Here is a 17,583-nt window from a genome sequence, read left to right as displayed (position 1 = left end):
TACTCATAGGAAGAATGTCATAAAGTTTTATATTCATTCAGTGTTCTATCAGATCTTTGGCTGAATGGCAAAAAAAGAGAGAAAGTAGAAAGAGGTGAGTCAATATTGAGGTCCCCAAATCAGTCAAGTTGAATAAAGAGGAAATTCTACGGAAAATATTAAAAATTAGAGAAAGAGGAAGCTGGGGGCACTGAGCATAAACTTTGATGACCTCAATTTTACTATGTGTCTATTCACTATTCCTCCATTTAGTTTCGCAGATCTTGCCAGCAGCCTTAGGGCTTGCATCCTCCATTTCTTTGCTCAGGGCATGCTGAATACATGTCTATGTGTCTTCTGTTTTATTTACTGTGTAGGTTTTATGTGTGCGCACTGGGAGTGCCCTTTCATCTTTCCCATGAACCAATGCCCCCCTCCATAAATACTGTGGGTTCCCTTTCTGGGCATATTTCAAAGATCAGTGTAACAAAATTGTTTTATATGAGTATTGCCGTTCCCAGCAGAGTCTTTAAAACTAGAGAGGAAACGGGTGTAAGTTTAAAATGCTATAAGGGGCAGAGCTTAGGGAAAAGAGCAACATATCCATTCTATCAATCTCGTCTTCTTTGTACTTTCATTGATTAAGAGCCCCCGACTACAGCAAAAATGAAATTAGAGACACTCCACAGAACTCACATTTCTTAAAGTACATCATGCCTTTTCTGAGATAATTTCCCCTCTGGATTCTTTTCCAAACCTATGGCTACCACCTATATGGCCAGATGTACTCTAATCCCACTGCCCACCAATTTAAGTTCCTGTACGCTGCAATTTTCTGCAATTTTCCTAAAGCTATGATCATCTGATAATATCCTGGCTTCAATTTATAAGGGGACTGCTGATAGCATGAAAACCTTGCCCTAAAAAATAAAAATTGTATGTAGTCTTTGGAAAGACAACTCTTCAAAGCCATTCTGGGTCGAATTTCCCAGCCGCAGAGTTAGTCCAGAGGGTGCTGTCTTCATAGAAGCTCTGGAAACACCCAGAGAGCAGACACAACACTATTTTATAACTGGGTTATATGCTTCTGAGTGCCATGGTCTGGGTATTTATGTAGGGTGTATACCAAATTAGGTCACACAATGCATTCTGGGAACAAAAAGGTTGGGAGGAGCTACAAAAATAAGAAAAACAAAAAAAAACTTTTAGGATTACTGCAGAATAGCTTGTGCACATTGTATTAACTGGTTTCAATTAGATTGAATGATCCTGACTGTGGGTAATATGAGGCAGTCTCGGAGAGCATGCTGGAACAATTAACACTTTAAAGAACATCTCCTCTGGTTTCTAAGAGAAGCATCTGTTTTTACTGATTTCCCATAAAAGAAATTACTTTCATAATCTAGAGACACATAGTAGGAAGATGTTAAAGTGTTTTTAAACAAAAAGGAAAACCTGGCCCCACTCCTTGAAAATGGCTATATACAAACAAAAATGAAAATGACTGAGAATATAAATAGCTCCCATTAATATGACACTCCTATATCATCGGTTCCTGCCTGTCAGAGAACAAAAAGTTTTTTTTTTCAAGAATCGCAAGATTCTGCTTTCAAAGTCTTAAAGAGTTGTATATTAGCTCCTAGAAACTTTTTCCAGAAAAGGTTCTCCTAAATAGGTCTAAATGAGTACCCGTGATTTACTATTGGGTTATTGTCTGTTTTTTACGCTCTTTCTCACCAATTTATCCTGCCCCATGCACTCCCTTCTGGAATGATCTATCCTTTTCTTTCTTTCCTTCCAGCAATTACTAAGCACTTAACTATGTGCCAGGTGCTACGTTAACACTTACTATGTATTATTTCATGTAAATCTCAAAATATCCTGTTGTGTGCATAAACTCAGATTAGGTAAATTGTCCAAGGTCATACAGCTTACTAGGAGAAGAGTAATACTTTACTCTTTCCACTGACTAGTGGAAGAGTTAATACTTTAACACAGATCTCATTCAATTCTAAAGGATGTACCCTTAACTATGACCAAATATTACATCTTTTGTCTTCCAAAATCCATCTTAAGGCAACTTCCCATTTGGAAAATTCATAGTGCTTTTTATAGACCATTATTAAATAATGTGTTGCCAAGTATAATTATGATTTATTTATACATATTGTTTTCTGCTATACATTGAGAAATCCAAGGGTCAGTTAAAATACATGTTCAGCAACTACTTCTTGAATAAGTAAATGAGAGTTGACGTATTCAGAATTCAGTGTTCTAATTTATAAATGCTTACATTTGAAAATATTTCACATATCTGCTGATAGTATTATATAGTGATAGAAACATACAGATATAGCAATATCTTTAAGTTCCATAACAGCAGTCAACTTAGCTTTTAGAAACTCTTTTCCTAGCGTTAATTTCCAGTAACTAAGGGGTGTGCAAATGTGCAACGAAAAAGAATTTTTGTAGCCAAATCATGTGTATTTATATTTTGTAAGTCTAATTGATAAAATCACACATTACAGCCATTTCTGAGTATACCTAATAACTAAGAATTGAGGAGATTCAGAATTGGGTTTGGGGATATTCCTTAAAATGATGAAATCTATGCATGGGCCATAGCCATACTGAGTGGTTCACAAACATGCTCTAAAATGCAGCAGCCACTCAAGCTTCTTAGAGCTGGTCAAATCTAAAGTTCTTTAATTCCAAGTGCCAAATGCTAATTCTTAGCCTAGTTCACTCAGATTCAGAGAGCTATCTTTCTTCAGCTGAGTCCTAGAACCTGTGGGCATCTTCTCAATTGTTTGCAGATGGCAGAAGCTCAGGTAGCTACTGTGTTCATACTCATAGTCATACAAACCAATGAGGCATATAATCAATTTAAATTTAAAACGTAAGGGTAAGGAAGGCTATCATTCTAGTGATTAATATAGCCACACATGGGGGAGAAACAATTAAACTGGCACACTTTTCACTAGGGAAAAGATATTTCATGTAATCAGAAAGTTTAATTATGTCCATGTTTCTAAATAATTATTGGGGAGTAAAATTTCTTTTCTGCTCAAACCCCAATCTGTACATTACAGTTACTACTAAAAGGACAAGTCTTGAAAAAAAAAAAAAAATCCAGGAAGAGAGAGAACAAGTAATTAATAGACGCCATTGTCAAGACAATATGTAACTGGTGACAGACATTTGCAAAGCAATCTGGAGAAGCCAGAAATCCAATGATAAAAGCTCTGCACTCAAAATGAACTTGGGGCAAATGCAGACATGAAAACCAAGGCTTTTTTTGCAAAATGTAATACAGCCTAATTATGAGGATACAATCATTCCAGAATAGAACAACAAAGAGCAAGAATAGGACAGTCGAGAAAGGAATGTAGGAGAGAATAAACTGAATTTGAAAAATGCACAAGGATAATAGAGACTATCAATTTATTAGGCATGTAAGTATGTATTAATTTATTTATAACTTGCTTCAGTCCTTGGAGAATTTAAGACAGCCAAGACTTCTCTTAAGTACAAGGCAAAGATTTTCATTATTTCTGGAGAGATGATAAAATGAACATTAATACCAGAATTTCATACATATCATACATAGCTTTCGGTTATATAAATGTGTATGTTAATTGTAGACTCGACTGCGCATATTTTTTATTCTATAAGGTGAATTAAGTTATTATCAAATTATTTCATCATGTTTTAAATATACCCAGGTGTTGTCTACAGTCAGATATTTGAAATAAATAGATTATAAATTATCAAAATCCCAGTGTTAGTGCTTTTTTCTGAGACTACTACTTATTACACTAGCTGTAGGGGAGACTCAATAAACTGCTGACTAGTAGTATTGAACTATTTTCTTTTTCTTTTTGGTTGCAAGTAAATCAAAGAACAAACCCTATCAAAAATAAATAAATTTTTTAAAAAAACTAAATAATTGAGAAAGAAGTCACATTGATTATTAACAAGTTATTGAGACCATTTCACAGAATCCAAGAGACTTTTGAGTACATAATACCTAAGAAGGGCAGATACAAAGCAGCTTTAGAGGTCTAAGCAGCTGAGGTTCACGTAACTTTTTCCAAACTATTCTCTCATATGATTCATTCAATATTGACGACTACCAGTATTTGGTATATCTCCAGTACAAATTCCAAATTCCCAGGAAAAAAATTCAACTGGTCCTGCTGGAATCAAATGTCTATGCCCCGGATCAGTCAGTCCTGGCCAGAGGCAGGCTCACATAATCTAAACATGACCACTGGGAGCACACCTCTGTGGATTGGGGATTCTCTGCAGAGAAAGCAGATCAGTATGTGCTGCACAACTCCTTCAGAAAATATGTGTTTCACTGGGAGATATAACTACTTTTATGTAAATAGCAAAAGAAATTTATGAAACCAATAGCCCCCAGTTCTATGACAGAAATGAAAAAGAAACATCTACTTTCCGTTCTGTCACCTGACCACAGCACTGAGAATAAAACTTTAATGCTAGCACTCTGACTTGTGATCTTCAGGAAGAATCTTAAATGTAGTTGTTTATTTGTTCCTAAGGTTCTACAATAGAACTAGGACCTAATCTGGGATTCCCAGATCCCAAGGGGTTCAACTCCAAGGGAATAATGAAGGATGAACGATTTATAATAATTCAAAAGACAGAATCCTAATCATGCACTTCCTTGCAACAAGACTGCACAAAGTAATAAAATGTGAAAGTTCTTATATTAATATTTTGGGCTGAAATTACCAGTATATTAAAGGATCAGAAATTCTTATTGATGTTATACATGAGTGTATTTTATTTACGTAGGATTACTGCCTTATTCATGTTTATATTTCTAGCAATTGGCATGGTACTAGACACAGCTGAATGAAATTACTAAATTTTGTAGCTTGAAAACAAAATTCCTGAAAACATGTATTCTATGGTATTCTCTTAAGAGAAAAGTGTTATAGAACGATGAAGAGGAGAAATAGAAACTACCAGTCTAAGATGGTAAAATACCATTATTAATCCTCTTTACCAAGAAATCTGAGAGCTGTAAAATAATTTTTAAAAACTTACTAAAGAGAAAAATCAACATATAGGATATTCACTCATTGAAACTTAACTTCCCAGAATTTCTGCCATGTACCAGGGATTTTACTAGCTGTGGATATACCAGGACCCCAAAGAATACATTGTCTCCATGGAGAAACAGATGTAGGAATCAGTAATTATGAAATGATATCATTGGGGATACAATAAAAGAAGTGTTCTATTTATGAACAAATAATAAAATTATTAAAACACATCCTTTCTCAGTTCAAGATCAGCCTGTTCAACAGGACAAAACCTCATATCTACCAAAAATACAAAAAAAATTAGCTGGGCTTGGTGGCATGCACCTGTAATCCCAGCTACTTGGGGAGGCCAAGGCACAAGAATCACTTGAGCTCAGGAGGCGGAGGCTGCAGTGAGCCAAGATCATGCCACTACACTCCAGCCTGGGCAACAGAGTAAAACTCTGTCTCAAAAATAAAAACCAAAAACAAAAACAGAAAAACCACATCCTTTCTCTTTCATAAGTAGTCCCTAAGTATCTACTCTCCTCTGACCATCTGCTCAAAATGTTAACATTTTTATTCTCTGAGTCTCCAGCATGTCTGGGCTCCCTCTGCACTGCAGGAATACCTCCAAAATTTAGCATCATCATCTCTCCTCCACTAAAGGTGATCCCACTTTCTCTTTCTGCCACAGATAAACAAAAACTGAGGGAAAAATTTAATCTCTTACACAATCTGAGTGAAAATCAGGTTCCACCAGGCTTACTGCTAACGTAGTTGTAAGACATGCTATGTTAGTCCAGTCGTATCTTTCGGCACCCAGTACCTCAATAATAGATAAGGATATTTAGGAAGCTCCACATATTACTTTTCCATTGCCTACAAGGGGAGTCAAATGAGAATGTCCAAAAGGTAACTTTCTAATTTCTTATTTCCATCATACACAAATTATTTCACGAGAGCCAAACTGTCATTTACAGTATACATAATTCCAAGAGATATCACTGTCATTTCTTTTAGGCAATCCATGTATTACAGAATATCATACATTCAGCCACTTTCTTCACACCCTTCAGAGCATAGAGTACTAGCATGAGTACATGAGAGGAGAGGTAGGATGTCTGGGATCTGTTCCCAGCGCTACAATTGATGCACTATTCTTACTCCCTTTACATTTAAATCTCCCATCTGTAGCACAAGGATAATGACATAGTACCTGTTTGTTTCTAAGGCACTGGAAAATTCTCTGGTAGAAGATATTACGCAAATGCAGAGACTATTATTACACCAGGAAGACTTGAAAATTGCAAGTTTGTGTGCTCATCACTATTAAGCAGTTGACACAGTGACAAAAGAGAAAGCATCCTTCTTCAAGGCATCTAAAATCAAATATTGCTGAATATGCAGCTATCCTGAAAAATATATGTGCAAATATATTCATTTTAATGACCTTCCAACTCTAACTCATCAATAACCCATTTAAAGTAACCCTTTCCAAGTTATCCTGACTCCAACAAAATGCATGGAATCCCTAATCACTGGTATTTTTTATAATGCAAAGCTTTCTGAAAGGTTATTCTTTCTCCTTGCAAAATATTTACTCTACTCCAAAATTTCAGAGAGCATTCTGGCTCATTCCACTAAGATTATTCCAAAATATAAAAACATTTATCCTTCAATCTGGCCAATCTTGGAATAATCAAACTTACAGTACAGTGGTGGACAGGCATCCAAGCAGGGGCTTCCACTGAACAATTCTGGGCTGGGCATCTGCCTTGGTTTTGCTGCAAATAAGTAAAAATGGTATTATATTCAATTTATTATGTGCCAGTATGTATATATACTAGCTGACATGTTTATTATCAATGTTTATTACCTTATTTATAATCATAGCAGAGAGAGAATGCTTTGTTGGTGCAATGCTGCAGAAAACTAGGTACATAATTTCTACTCTTATCAAAGGATAAGAAATTATCCTTTTCCTTTTCTATTACTCTAAAGACTACTATTTTGGCACCAGGCTGTCTCAGCATATGACCTTCCAGGCTTCAATAACAACCACCTGAGAACTCTTGTAACCCATAGGCTGACTGTTCTCTTCCAGGCTCCTAATCAACCCTGATACATGCTGTACTCCTGTGAAATCACATGAGTCAAGGTATAGAATGACTGTTTATTTGTCTCTGTTTCCAGACTACAAGCTAGTGATGGTGATTCTCTCTAGAGTGTTTCATAGAACTCCAGAATGTTGGGTTGAAAGGGACAGATCTTAGAGGCCTACTTATCACATCAAAAACTGAAGTGCAGAGAAATAAAACAATTTTCTCAAGGAGTCAAAAGTTTGACATTCTAAGCCATTTTCTAGGCACTTCTTTCTACAAAAGAAATTTATCTCTAGTTAACTGTTATACGTTTGTTGTAATTCCTGTAAATGTACTTCTAATGGGCTTTTAAATATAATACAGTGCTTTACTTTCACCAATAATACTGCTCCACTCCTTTGATAACGAAAACTGATTAGTCTAAAAGGGGGGGAAGGATTTTAATAAGCCATGCTTTATCTTTTATCTCTTTCATTGTATTCTCAGAGATAATATAGGCATACTGATAACATTAATAATCACCATAAAAACCACAGCTGTGATTTATTGAGCAATTAAATATGTAAGGCACTATTCTGGACACATTATTACTAGTCCCCACAATAAACATAAGTAGGAGTATCATGCTCATTTTGTAGTGAAGAAAACAGAGACTGAGAGAGGTTAAGCAACTTGGCTAAAAGTCAACTTGGCTACTAGACAGCAGCATCTCTGAGATCGCAGCAAGACTCTGGCTGACTCTGGTGTCCATGTATGCTCTTTCTTTTATAAGAAGTTGCCTCTGTTATTTTAGACTGTCTCTTTAATGGGTGTTAAGGCATGTCATCATCCAATCTGATTTTGTCTAATGAATGATCGTAACATTTCTGATTTAACTGAATAAAATACTGAATTCAGTACTCCTATCACACTAAAATTTTTGTCTGTGATTTGTAAGCTTTTTAGAGCAACTTTATTTGGTTGATCTATTTTTAAGGCATCACTAAGCCCTAAAATGCTGTATGAGTGATTATGGATAAAGTCATCATAAAAATAAACTTATATCATCAATCTCCATGATCAGTTTTCTTGTTTGAAACAAAATACGATATGCAGCAGCATCAGAGTACAGAAGGTACACTGGACTTGTGTCAGATAACCACAATTTTAAGCTAATTTTGGCCATGTGCTTGCTGCCATGAAATGCTCTTGGTAGTCACATCCGTGAAACAGTGTTAGTATCTTGCCTAATTCACAGATAATAGATATAGATTCTCCTCAGATCATTATATCACAATTTGCAAGAAAGCTACTAACTAGAACACACAACATATTCACAAAATATGACGGGTGCATAAATATGGTGTGTTTCAACTTCTGCGGTGCTCAGCATGAGATAAAGAAAGGTGGAAATGTGTGTTTCTGTTTTGTCTTATATTATTACCTGATTTCTGACACTAAGGTCTTCTCGTAAGTGTTTTAACTAAGAATATTAACAGTGATTTTACAAGGCCAAACAAAAAAGACTACTGAAGACAGATGCCATGTGAACATAAATTATTCTTTAATCCTATTGAATGACAAGCAAAAAACATTGAAATAGAAGTTAGAACCTTGGATTTTAGTTTAGTGTTCCCATTGATCTATCTGTGGAACTTTGGAAAACTCATTTTAATACTTTAGACCACACTTTTCTCATTGGTAAAATGAGAAAGTTGCATTGGATCCATGATTTAATGTGGAGAGAGGAAGTGCCACATTTACCCAAAGATCTTTCTCAAACTGTATAGTTCCACCTAGAATTTAATATTTGGTTTTCTCTACCAAAGGGATGTACTCTGCAGTTGAGATCATTTATCATTCTGATTTACTGATGAGACATCTTTTAGGGTTTTGGGAGTATGAACAGGAAATGGTTATTTCCCTGTGAGTTTCAGTGCTAGCAAAGATTGACAACCACTAGATTAGATGGTCTCGAAAGAGCCTTCCACTTAAGTGTGGTTATTGAAAATCCTAACCTCATGTTTTGTCTACCACTTCGCTCTACTTCTAAAGAAGACAAGATCTAACATGGGTCAAGGAACCCACCACAGTAGGTGGAGAAGGAAAGGGATTTAAAATTCTTCTTTCCTCGAAGTCTTCATTCTCCTTCTTATCTTTTTTTAACATTCAATGTCTACACAGTGGCATAGCAGAGTTTGGGCCTACCTCCTACTCAAAAAAGTAGGAGGCCACCTCCTTAGAAGCCCAGCTAGAACCAGAATAAACACTAGGGGAAAGGACACTCTCATATCTAACTCTTAGTTAATTCTTAAGCCAAAAATCAAGGGAGAACATTAGAATTCCCTCAAGGGACAACTTAGCTGTCTAAGCAAAAATTTAAGATAGAAGTTGGAGACAAATTCCCCTAAAGATAAAGCTTTCCCTCCTCCCTTCTCTCCCATTCATCTATACAGGATGTTTATACCTGTAGATTAATGATACGTGACTAGACCAGGATTCGGGAATTTGCAATGCTGACCATTAAAAACATGTCCTCTTAAGAGACAAAACTATCAATGGGTCTTGGTGTTTTAGAAACAAAATATGACAGGTGCATAAATAAGGTGTGTTTCAACTTCTACAGTGCTCAGCATGGGATAAAGAAAGGTAGAAATGTGTGTTTCTGTTTTGTCTTCTATTATTACCTGATTTCTGACACTAAGACAGGTTGATGTCTTCAGATCTCTTAATCTTCCTTGGTTATCTGTTTCTCACTTTAGAATCTTGACATATTTCATTCCAGAATATTCTGAGAACATTAGCTAAATATGCTGAACACTTATACCTAAGATTGATTGTATAAATATGTAACTACAAAGAACTTGAAAAGTGACCTCGAGAACTCTAAAGATTTTCTTCTCAAACCATCCTATCCCTCCAAAGACATAGGAATATTTTTTCATGTATCAGGGGCTTGTACACAGTTAGAGTGCTTTGGAGTTTAGAAAATGCTTATATAGACATTTATAAGACATTGGCTTATATAGCCAATTCATCCTCAGAAAAAGTTGTGTGTGGCAGAGTGAGAGATGATTCATACAAATAAAATTTTGACCTAAATGTTTCATTAAAATAGCATGTTCTTTTGAAAGCAGAGTAAGAGCTGAAAGGTTCTGTTGTTCTACTGTTCACAGTAAAACGATCCTCATAATCAAAGGAGTCTTTTTTTTCCGGGTGGGGGTGTGGTATTGCGAAGCGTTGCATGATAGGACTGTATACATATTTGTTCATTCATTTACCCATCCCTCACTTGCCAAAATACACTCCATGAATGGTAAATTGGGTATATATAGAGATTTAAAATTTAGAGCTATAAAAATTTAAATAATCAAATCAAATAAAAAAAATTTAAATAATAACCAAAAGCTCCCAGCTTTTTAAGAGACACAATACAATGTGCTGAGTTTAAAACAGGGTTAAACAACAGGACCATTTATCCATTCATCCATTCATGTAGCTGGTCAACAAGCATTTATTGAGCAATTACTAAGTGCCAGTTATTGCATTAGGAATAAGGATATATCAAGACTCAGTATCTGACTAAAAAAGTACTTATTGTAAGAAAAAAAAAAGTAATAAAGATGCAGTTACAAAGCAATATTACTGATATGGGATAAATAAACCATTACATGACAGATCAAAAATATTCAATGCAGCCATTCTTGGAGCAGGAGTAAGAAATTAAGAAGAGTATGGGAAAATTATACAGAGGAATTGAGGCAAAAGGTGGAAGTATTTAACTCTGGCTTGGTAACTCAGGAATGTCTTTGTTGAAGAGACACTTCAGGTTTCCAACACAGTTTTAAGGAGACGAAGGTGTAAGAAGAGGGCGTTACAGGCTAAAGGTCTCAATGGACCATCTGATAGTGCAAAGTAAAGACATTATTGGCCTTGTCAAGAAACTTCTCAATTCTGGACCTCAGAATCCTGGGACTGAGGAGAAAGAATGATTTTATGCTATACAGAGAGCTGACTTCTGCCTTTCCCTTTATCTCTTCTTCACAAGACAAAATGGACAGCTAGGTGTGGGATAAATGAGTCCTATCAGGAAGTGGACATGGAAGGACCCAGATCAGATCCTATGAAACACACAAGAGGCCCTCCTGAGTTTAATCTTTGAACAAGCATTTCAGCTGTCTTACTCATCCCTGAGACTCTAAAGTATTTGATAGATGAAGAAAAAGAGGTCAAACATGAAGCCCAAGGAGCAGAACTAAGTGACTTTTTGCATGCAGAACTAAAATGACATGCAATAATGTGTGTGCAAATGGACTGTGAGTTGTAAAGTACTTTAGAAATGTAATGGATAATTATAAAGCTTTAATTATTTGAAAATTATTTTTATGAGCTAATTCTTGTTATTAAAATTACTAGAACAGTTTTTCTGACTTCTAGTCTAATATACTCTCTAGCACATCAAGAGTTAAAAAAATTTTCAAAAATTTGAGGAAAAATGACTCCCAAAGTACCTCCAAATAATGAATTTCATATATTTCTAAATACAGACATATAATATGTATCTATATTTGTATGTATGTGTCTACATACACATATGTTCATTATGCATCATCCACATGTGTCTATAGATACATATATACATACAAATATGATTTATGTGTGTATACATGTATGTAAAAATTTTAGCAAAATAAAGGTTTTCTTTGAATTAGTTTTCTAATTTGCCATAAAGATATGCAATTTCAGAGTGAGATGTTTAAAAAAAGAGAAAATCAAATTTTGCCATGTACTAATGTAAAATACATTATAGGTGGAAATATGTGCACAAAATGCTACATTGGAGGTCCTAAGACACCAAGATATAAAAATGAGATTCCAAAGGAGGCTAGACCACGTGTGCAATATTCAAATAAATTACCAAGAACCAACTTCAGGATCCTAAATCTTATTATAAATATAATATAATGCTGGTATACAAAAGTTAGATGACTGAAGATTTAGAAAAGGGGAGAATTTCTTTGAAGAGGGGTTGAAAAGTCTTACATATCACCTACAATTAGCCAAAGAAACTTCAATGGGACTGCACCTAGAGCTTAACATAACTTCCTTGGGTTTAGGAGGTCATTACACTGGAATTTGACTCTCACCTAAGAAGCTTAACCAGTGAGATAACATGGCAAATTGGTTCTTAAGTCAGAAGTGGCTTCATCTGGGTTAGCCTGCATTCTCACAGTTTGTTAAGGCAAAAGATTCATTCTAGAGCCATTGTAACACCTGTCACGACAACCCTCCATGTAGGGTGGGCTGCTGTAAAACTTGACGCTAAAGAAATGCATCATCCACATCACAGGAGACTTAGGCCCAGAAGGGGAAACTTCCAAAGACCCATGAAAGTGTCCATGAGGGAAAAACTCGAGCCAGACATTTTCTGGCTGCATTAAAATCCCAGATCCACTGTTTGCTAGCGATGTAACCCTAGGCAAGTTACTTTACTTCTCTTTGCCATAGTTATGAAGATTTTAAAAGTTATAAGTAAAACACTTAAAACTATTTCTATACATAATCAGCACTATTTGCCAGTAATTCTCTTCCTTTTTGGTTATTCTTATCATTGTTATTATATGTCAGGCCCGGAGGGCAAAAAACACAACAATCCCAGTTTAGTAAGAACTTTCCTTGTCTCCCTTTCTTATTTCCCTCTTATGCTCCAAACTTGGAAGGATCCAAGTTTACTAGTTGAAAGATCCAACTAGTAAATAGGAAAAAGATGAAAAGAGAAGTCTATGGCATCCACTTCCCCCAAAGTAGATGTCCTATCTGAAGACCCCATAGTAGAAAAAAGAGAATCTTTCATCTGGAATGTGTTCAGAATTTTGACTAACATGTGGGACTGAGCAATTTTAATTAATACATTGGGACTGTATTTGTGATTATAAGTGATTGTCAGACTTTTCATTTCCTGTAAATGGAAAGTTATGAGAATACCCATTTTCATTTAGAGGGCAGGGTAAGGACCACTGACATTAAGGTATTTTAAACAAACACTGGGGACCCCAAAATAAAATGACTTCTATTATTACATCCCATGAGTATTCCCTTGTTCAATGTGTCAATTACAGATGCAAAATATACTCATGGTTAGTGTTAACTTTTTTCATTCAACTTTGGGCATATTCCTCAACATATGACTTCATCCCTTCCTGGACTTATCCTTCCATTTGCTTCTTTTTATTTTCTCAGGCTTCAAAAGATGTTTAAAATAAGTTGGCCTAATTTGTTTCTGAGGAAATCCTTACTAAAACTGAAGCCATGCTGGGAAGTCATGAATTTGCCTCTTTTGTAAATGAAGAAAATGCTGCCGACCTATTCTCCAAAGGATGCTGAGAACAAGGGGTTTTCAGTGGGCAGTGATGATGGTGCTGAGTCATCCTCAACACTTTTCAAAATGCTTTGTGACTTCAGGCAGACATTTGCCCAGGTTGACAGAGGTGCAGTCTGTGGCTAACTCGTGCATAAGAAGATTAAACACTCCACATTAAAATATTCTAAGCACCTAGCTACCGAGATTAACAGTAATGAGTGGAATAGGCTCTGAGTTTTCAGGCCGGCCACATTAAAAGATGATAAATGGAAATCACTGTTGTGACTTGATATTTCAGGGTATCAATGGGGAGAGGACAATGGGCTTTGACTCAGGAGGCATTTCCTAGATGTATAATGAAATAATACATTGAGCACCATTAGATCCCAGGCACTTGACACACACTCTCAGCTCATTGTATAATCACATTAATCTTAGGTAGTACAGAAGAGAGTTTAATACCATGAGGAATCCACTGGACCCGGGTTACAATGCCAGAGTTTTCACTTTTTACATTTGTGACTTTGGATAAATTTCTTAATCTCTGCAAGTTTCAGTTTTCTCATCCATAAAGTGGAAAAAATAAAACTTAAGGAATAAAATAAAAGCTTAAGGAATTATTGTAAGGGTTATAAAACTATATATATAATATATATAAACTATATATAATATATATCATATTATATATGTTATATTATATATCATATAATATTATAATATATTTTTTATATATAATATATATGTCCAAGGGCCTGATATATACTCTAATAGTGGTAAGATAAAGAATATATAATTTACATGTTAATATCTATCTTATTAATTGGAGATCTTTCTCCTGTTTCACTTAGCTCCTCTGAGTCTATATTCTTGTATCTGAGTATAAAACAGCAATATTTATCTCACAAGCTTACTATGAAAATTAAATGAGAAAAAGTACATGAAAGTGCCTAGAAAATGTCAAGGACTTTAAGTTTTGTTTGTAACTTTTTTGTCAGTATATAGAAGATGGAAAGAATGTCTGAAATACTGCAGCAATTTAAGATAACTAAATTTGGGAGCCAAAACTGATTCTGTAGCCGGGTATTACTTACTTGAAATCACTGGTCGTAAATGTTTCTAAAAAATATAATATGGTATTTTAGTATTTTACAGAAGCATGTCCCAATATTCTCTGAAGCACTATCAATCTCCAAAGTTGAGTTATTACTATGCTTAGTTAAATGCAATAATTTAAGCTTCTAAATACAAGATTTAAAAATATAGTTTTGTGAAATATTTTTAATGTAATTAATATTTGCATTCTGTTATTGCATCCTAGTAATCAAATGAGAAAAAAGGAATGGGCTGCAATTGTACTTTTCTCCTTCCAAAAAAGGAAAATTTGGATATTATTACTACTACTACAGAAAATAAATATTTTTTCATTGGCAGATCTTATCTATTATATCATAAACTACAAAGTCTCATGGAAACATAAAAGACTGTGACTTCCAAAACAAGCCACTTTTTTCTTCCAAACATATTAAAAATTCGTTTGTAAAGATACCTTTCTTGAATTAACAAATTAGCAGCTAGTGAAAAATATCTGAAATTTCAGGACGCCAAAATAAAGTCAAACCTTTGAAGAAAGAAATGCCATTCAGAAACAAGTTGAAAGTAATTCACTTCTATTCTCTCTGCTACCATAGAGACAAAGGAAAAAAAGTAAAGAGATTTAGCACACTTCATTCTTCCTGAAATTTATAATTAACTACATGGGAAAGGGAACAATTACCATACTTCCAAAGAATAAAGAATTTTAAAAGTTGAGCTTTTGATAAGACATAATTACAACCTATTAAATATGCAATTCATACAAATTTTCCCTTATGATTTTCCTGAATTTCAAAAAATGCATATACATTGAATAGTGTTTTCTGAGAAGTACACAAGGAATGCCACCAAGTTAATTGTATAGAGCTTTCTCTTATCGCAGGATTTTCTCAGTTACTTAAAATTCTGGCAAAACCTAACACAAAGAAAAGGGTCAATGGATATTACTTGCATATATGCCCTGTCTTCCTGACACCTATGAATATGTATTTTGGGACAAATGTTAATCAATGAAAAAATGTGCAGGCTTTTGTAGATCAAGTGCCATGGCCAACATCAAGCAATAGCCAGGAAGGACTAGCAATTAGATATGTTCTCAGTTTAAATAGAACTTCAGATCGCTAAGTAAATTACGGGTGTATTAATTCAGGACAGTTTTATTTTAAGAGACTTGCAAGAAAACACCATATCTAGAAATCCTAAGAGACTCAAAACAAAGAAAGGGAGGAATAATTTATTTTGCTTAAAATGTATACTTTTATTTATGGTTTCTTCAGCAAATAATTTTTTAAAAATCTTTATCATTAAGAATATCAAGAAATTATAATGTCCTATTTAGAACTCTATTTAAAAACAAATAATTTATTTTATTTTAGGGTATCTTAAACACAGCATGAAAGATCATATTTCTCATTGTAAAAACATAAAGTGGCCGGGCGCAGTGGCTCAAGCCTGTAATCCCAGCACTTTGGGAGGCCGAGACGGGTGGATCACGAGGTCAGGAGATCGAGAGCATCCTGGCTAACACAGTGAAACCCCGTCTCTACTAAAAAATACAAAAATACAAAAAAATAAAGAAAAACTAGCCGGGCGAGGTGGCGGGCGCCTGTAGTCCCAGCTACTCAGGAGGCTGAGGCAGGAGAATGGCGTGAACCCGGGAGGCGGAGCTTGCAGTGAGCTGAGATCCGGCCACTGCACTCCAGCCTGGGCGACAGAGCAAGACTCTGTCTCAAAAAAAAAAAAAAAAAAAAAAAGTATGGGAGAGGTAAGCTAAAAAAAAATACTTTATGAAATGTGTTTTCATATGAAAATCAAAATTCTTGCTGATGTAGATAATAAATGGTATGATTTAGGTCTTGAAATTTGACTTTTGGATATTCTTTTTTGAAACACTATTAAATGGTCTTCGAGGAGACTCAATTGCTAACTACATTGCTGCTTGGTAAAGTTGTATAATAGATTATTCTAAGTCATTTCTGTCTAGGGGTTTCAGAACAATTTGAAGGGAACATTTGAAAGTCTCTAAAGCTTTTAACTCAGATCTTAACCACAGAATAACATAAAATCCATTCAGCTCCTGTACACATAGTGCTGGTGTCATCTGTGGCTAGTTGGACAAATTCCAAGTAATAATAACTATTATAGTTTTTTAAGTTCCTTTTGTAGGTTACTTGGGATAAAGCCATTAAATGGTACTGAAACACTTTGTTCTCTGAAATGAAAACCAACATAAAAGTAGCAGAACTGCTGTGAACCTCTTCCTAGACAAGTTTGTATCCTGAAAGTTGAGTAAAACATAATGTATTCCACTTAAAAAAATTATATTATCTCTCCAATTATTTTATAACCTGATAATTTAGGAGAATAATGTCATTTTAAAATTTTCTATTGCATATCTTTCTAACTCACTATAATGTTTTAATAGTAAGATATCCTACATTAATACTGTTTTTTATAGTATATTTATGATAAATATGTCCTATACATATTAGAAAGTCAATAATTTTCCCCCAAAAGTATCCTGCTATATTAAATCACTGAGAAATTAAGTGAACATGAGTTGGCATTCTTTTATCAAACTGAAAACCTGATCTGACTGCTTTAGCTTATTGTTTAATAAAAAGGTGCAATTATCTTTTAAGTATTTTGTACTTCAATTTTAGAAATTTAAATTATGATCATGATAATTTGGTTTATCATAGATGTGATTCAATTGCCATTTTCCAGGTGTATATAAGGAATTTTACCTCTATCAATCCATTTCTTTTATACAAAAATGACACTTCCAAGTATCATTTCAGGCTCACCAAATATTCACAGGTAAGTTTACCAATTGCCTGTCTCTTAACTGAATAGTTTCTCCATCAGAGTACAAAGATTTCTTTCACAACTATTTATTGTGAAGTGCACATTATATATACACATGTACATATGTGTGTATATGTATATATGCAAAAACATTTGTGTATATGTGCACATGAGTCTATACACACACACAGAAGTACATGTA

The 17,583-nt window shown here is 34.7% G+C and overlaps 1 protein-coding gene across 1 annotated transcript in view; it reads right to left on the bottom strand.

Annotated features, from left to right (window-relative positions):
• DLG2 (discs, large homolog 2 (Drosophila)) overlaps positions 1-17,583 on the bottom strand; it is a 2,293,993-nt gene that overhangs the window by 1,716,597 nt on the left and 559,813 nt on the right. The window contains exon 6 of the mRNA XM_011938528.1: positions 6,749-6,823. Within this exon, the coding sequence (XP_011793918.1) occupies positions 6,749-6,823 (75 nt within the window). The remainder of the gene's footprint in view (positions 1-6,748; positions 6,824-17,583) is intronic.

The sequence above is a fragment of the Colobus angolensis genome, unplaced genomic scaffold (genome assembly GCF_000951035.1).
Source record: "Colobus angolensis palliatus isolate OR3802 unplaced genomic scaffold, Cang.pa_1.0 Scaffold174, whole genome shotgun sequence".
Classification (NCBI taxonomy): domain Eukaryota; kingdom Metazoa; phylum Chordata; class Mammalia; order Primates; family Cercopithecidae; genus Colobus; species Colobus angolensis.
The sequence above is the reverse complement of the archived record's forward strand: the minus strand, read 5'-3'. Positions and strand labels throughout refer to the sequence as shown.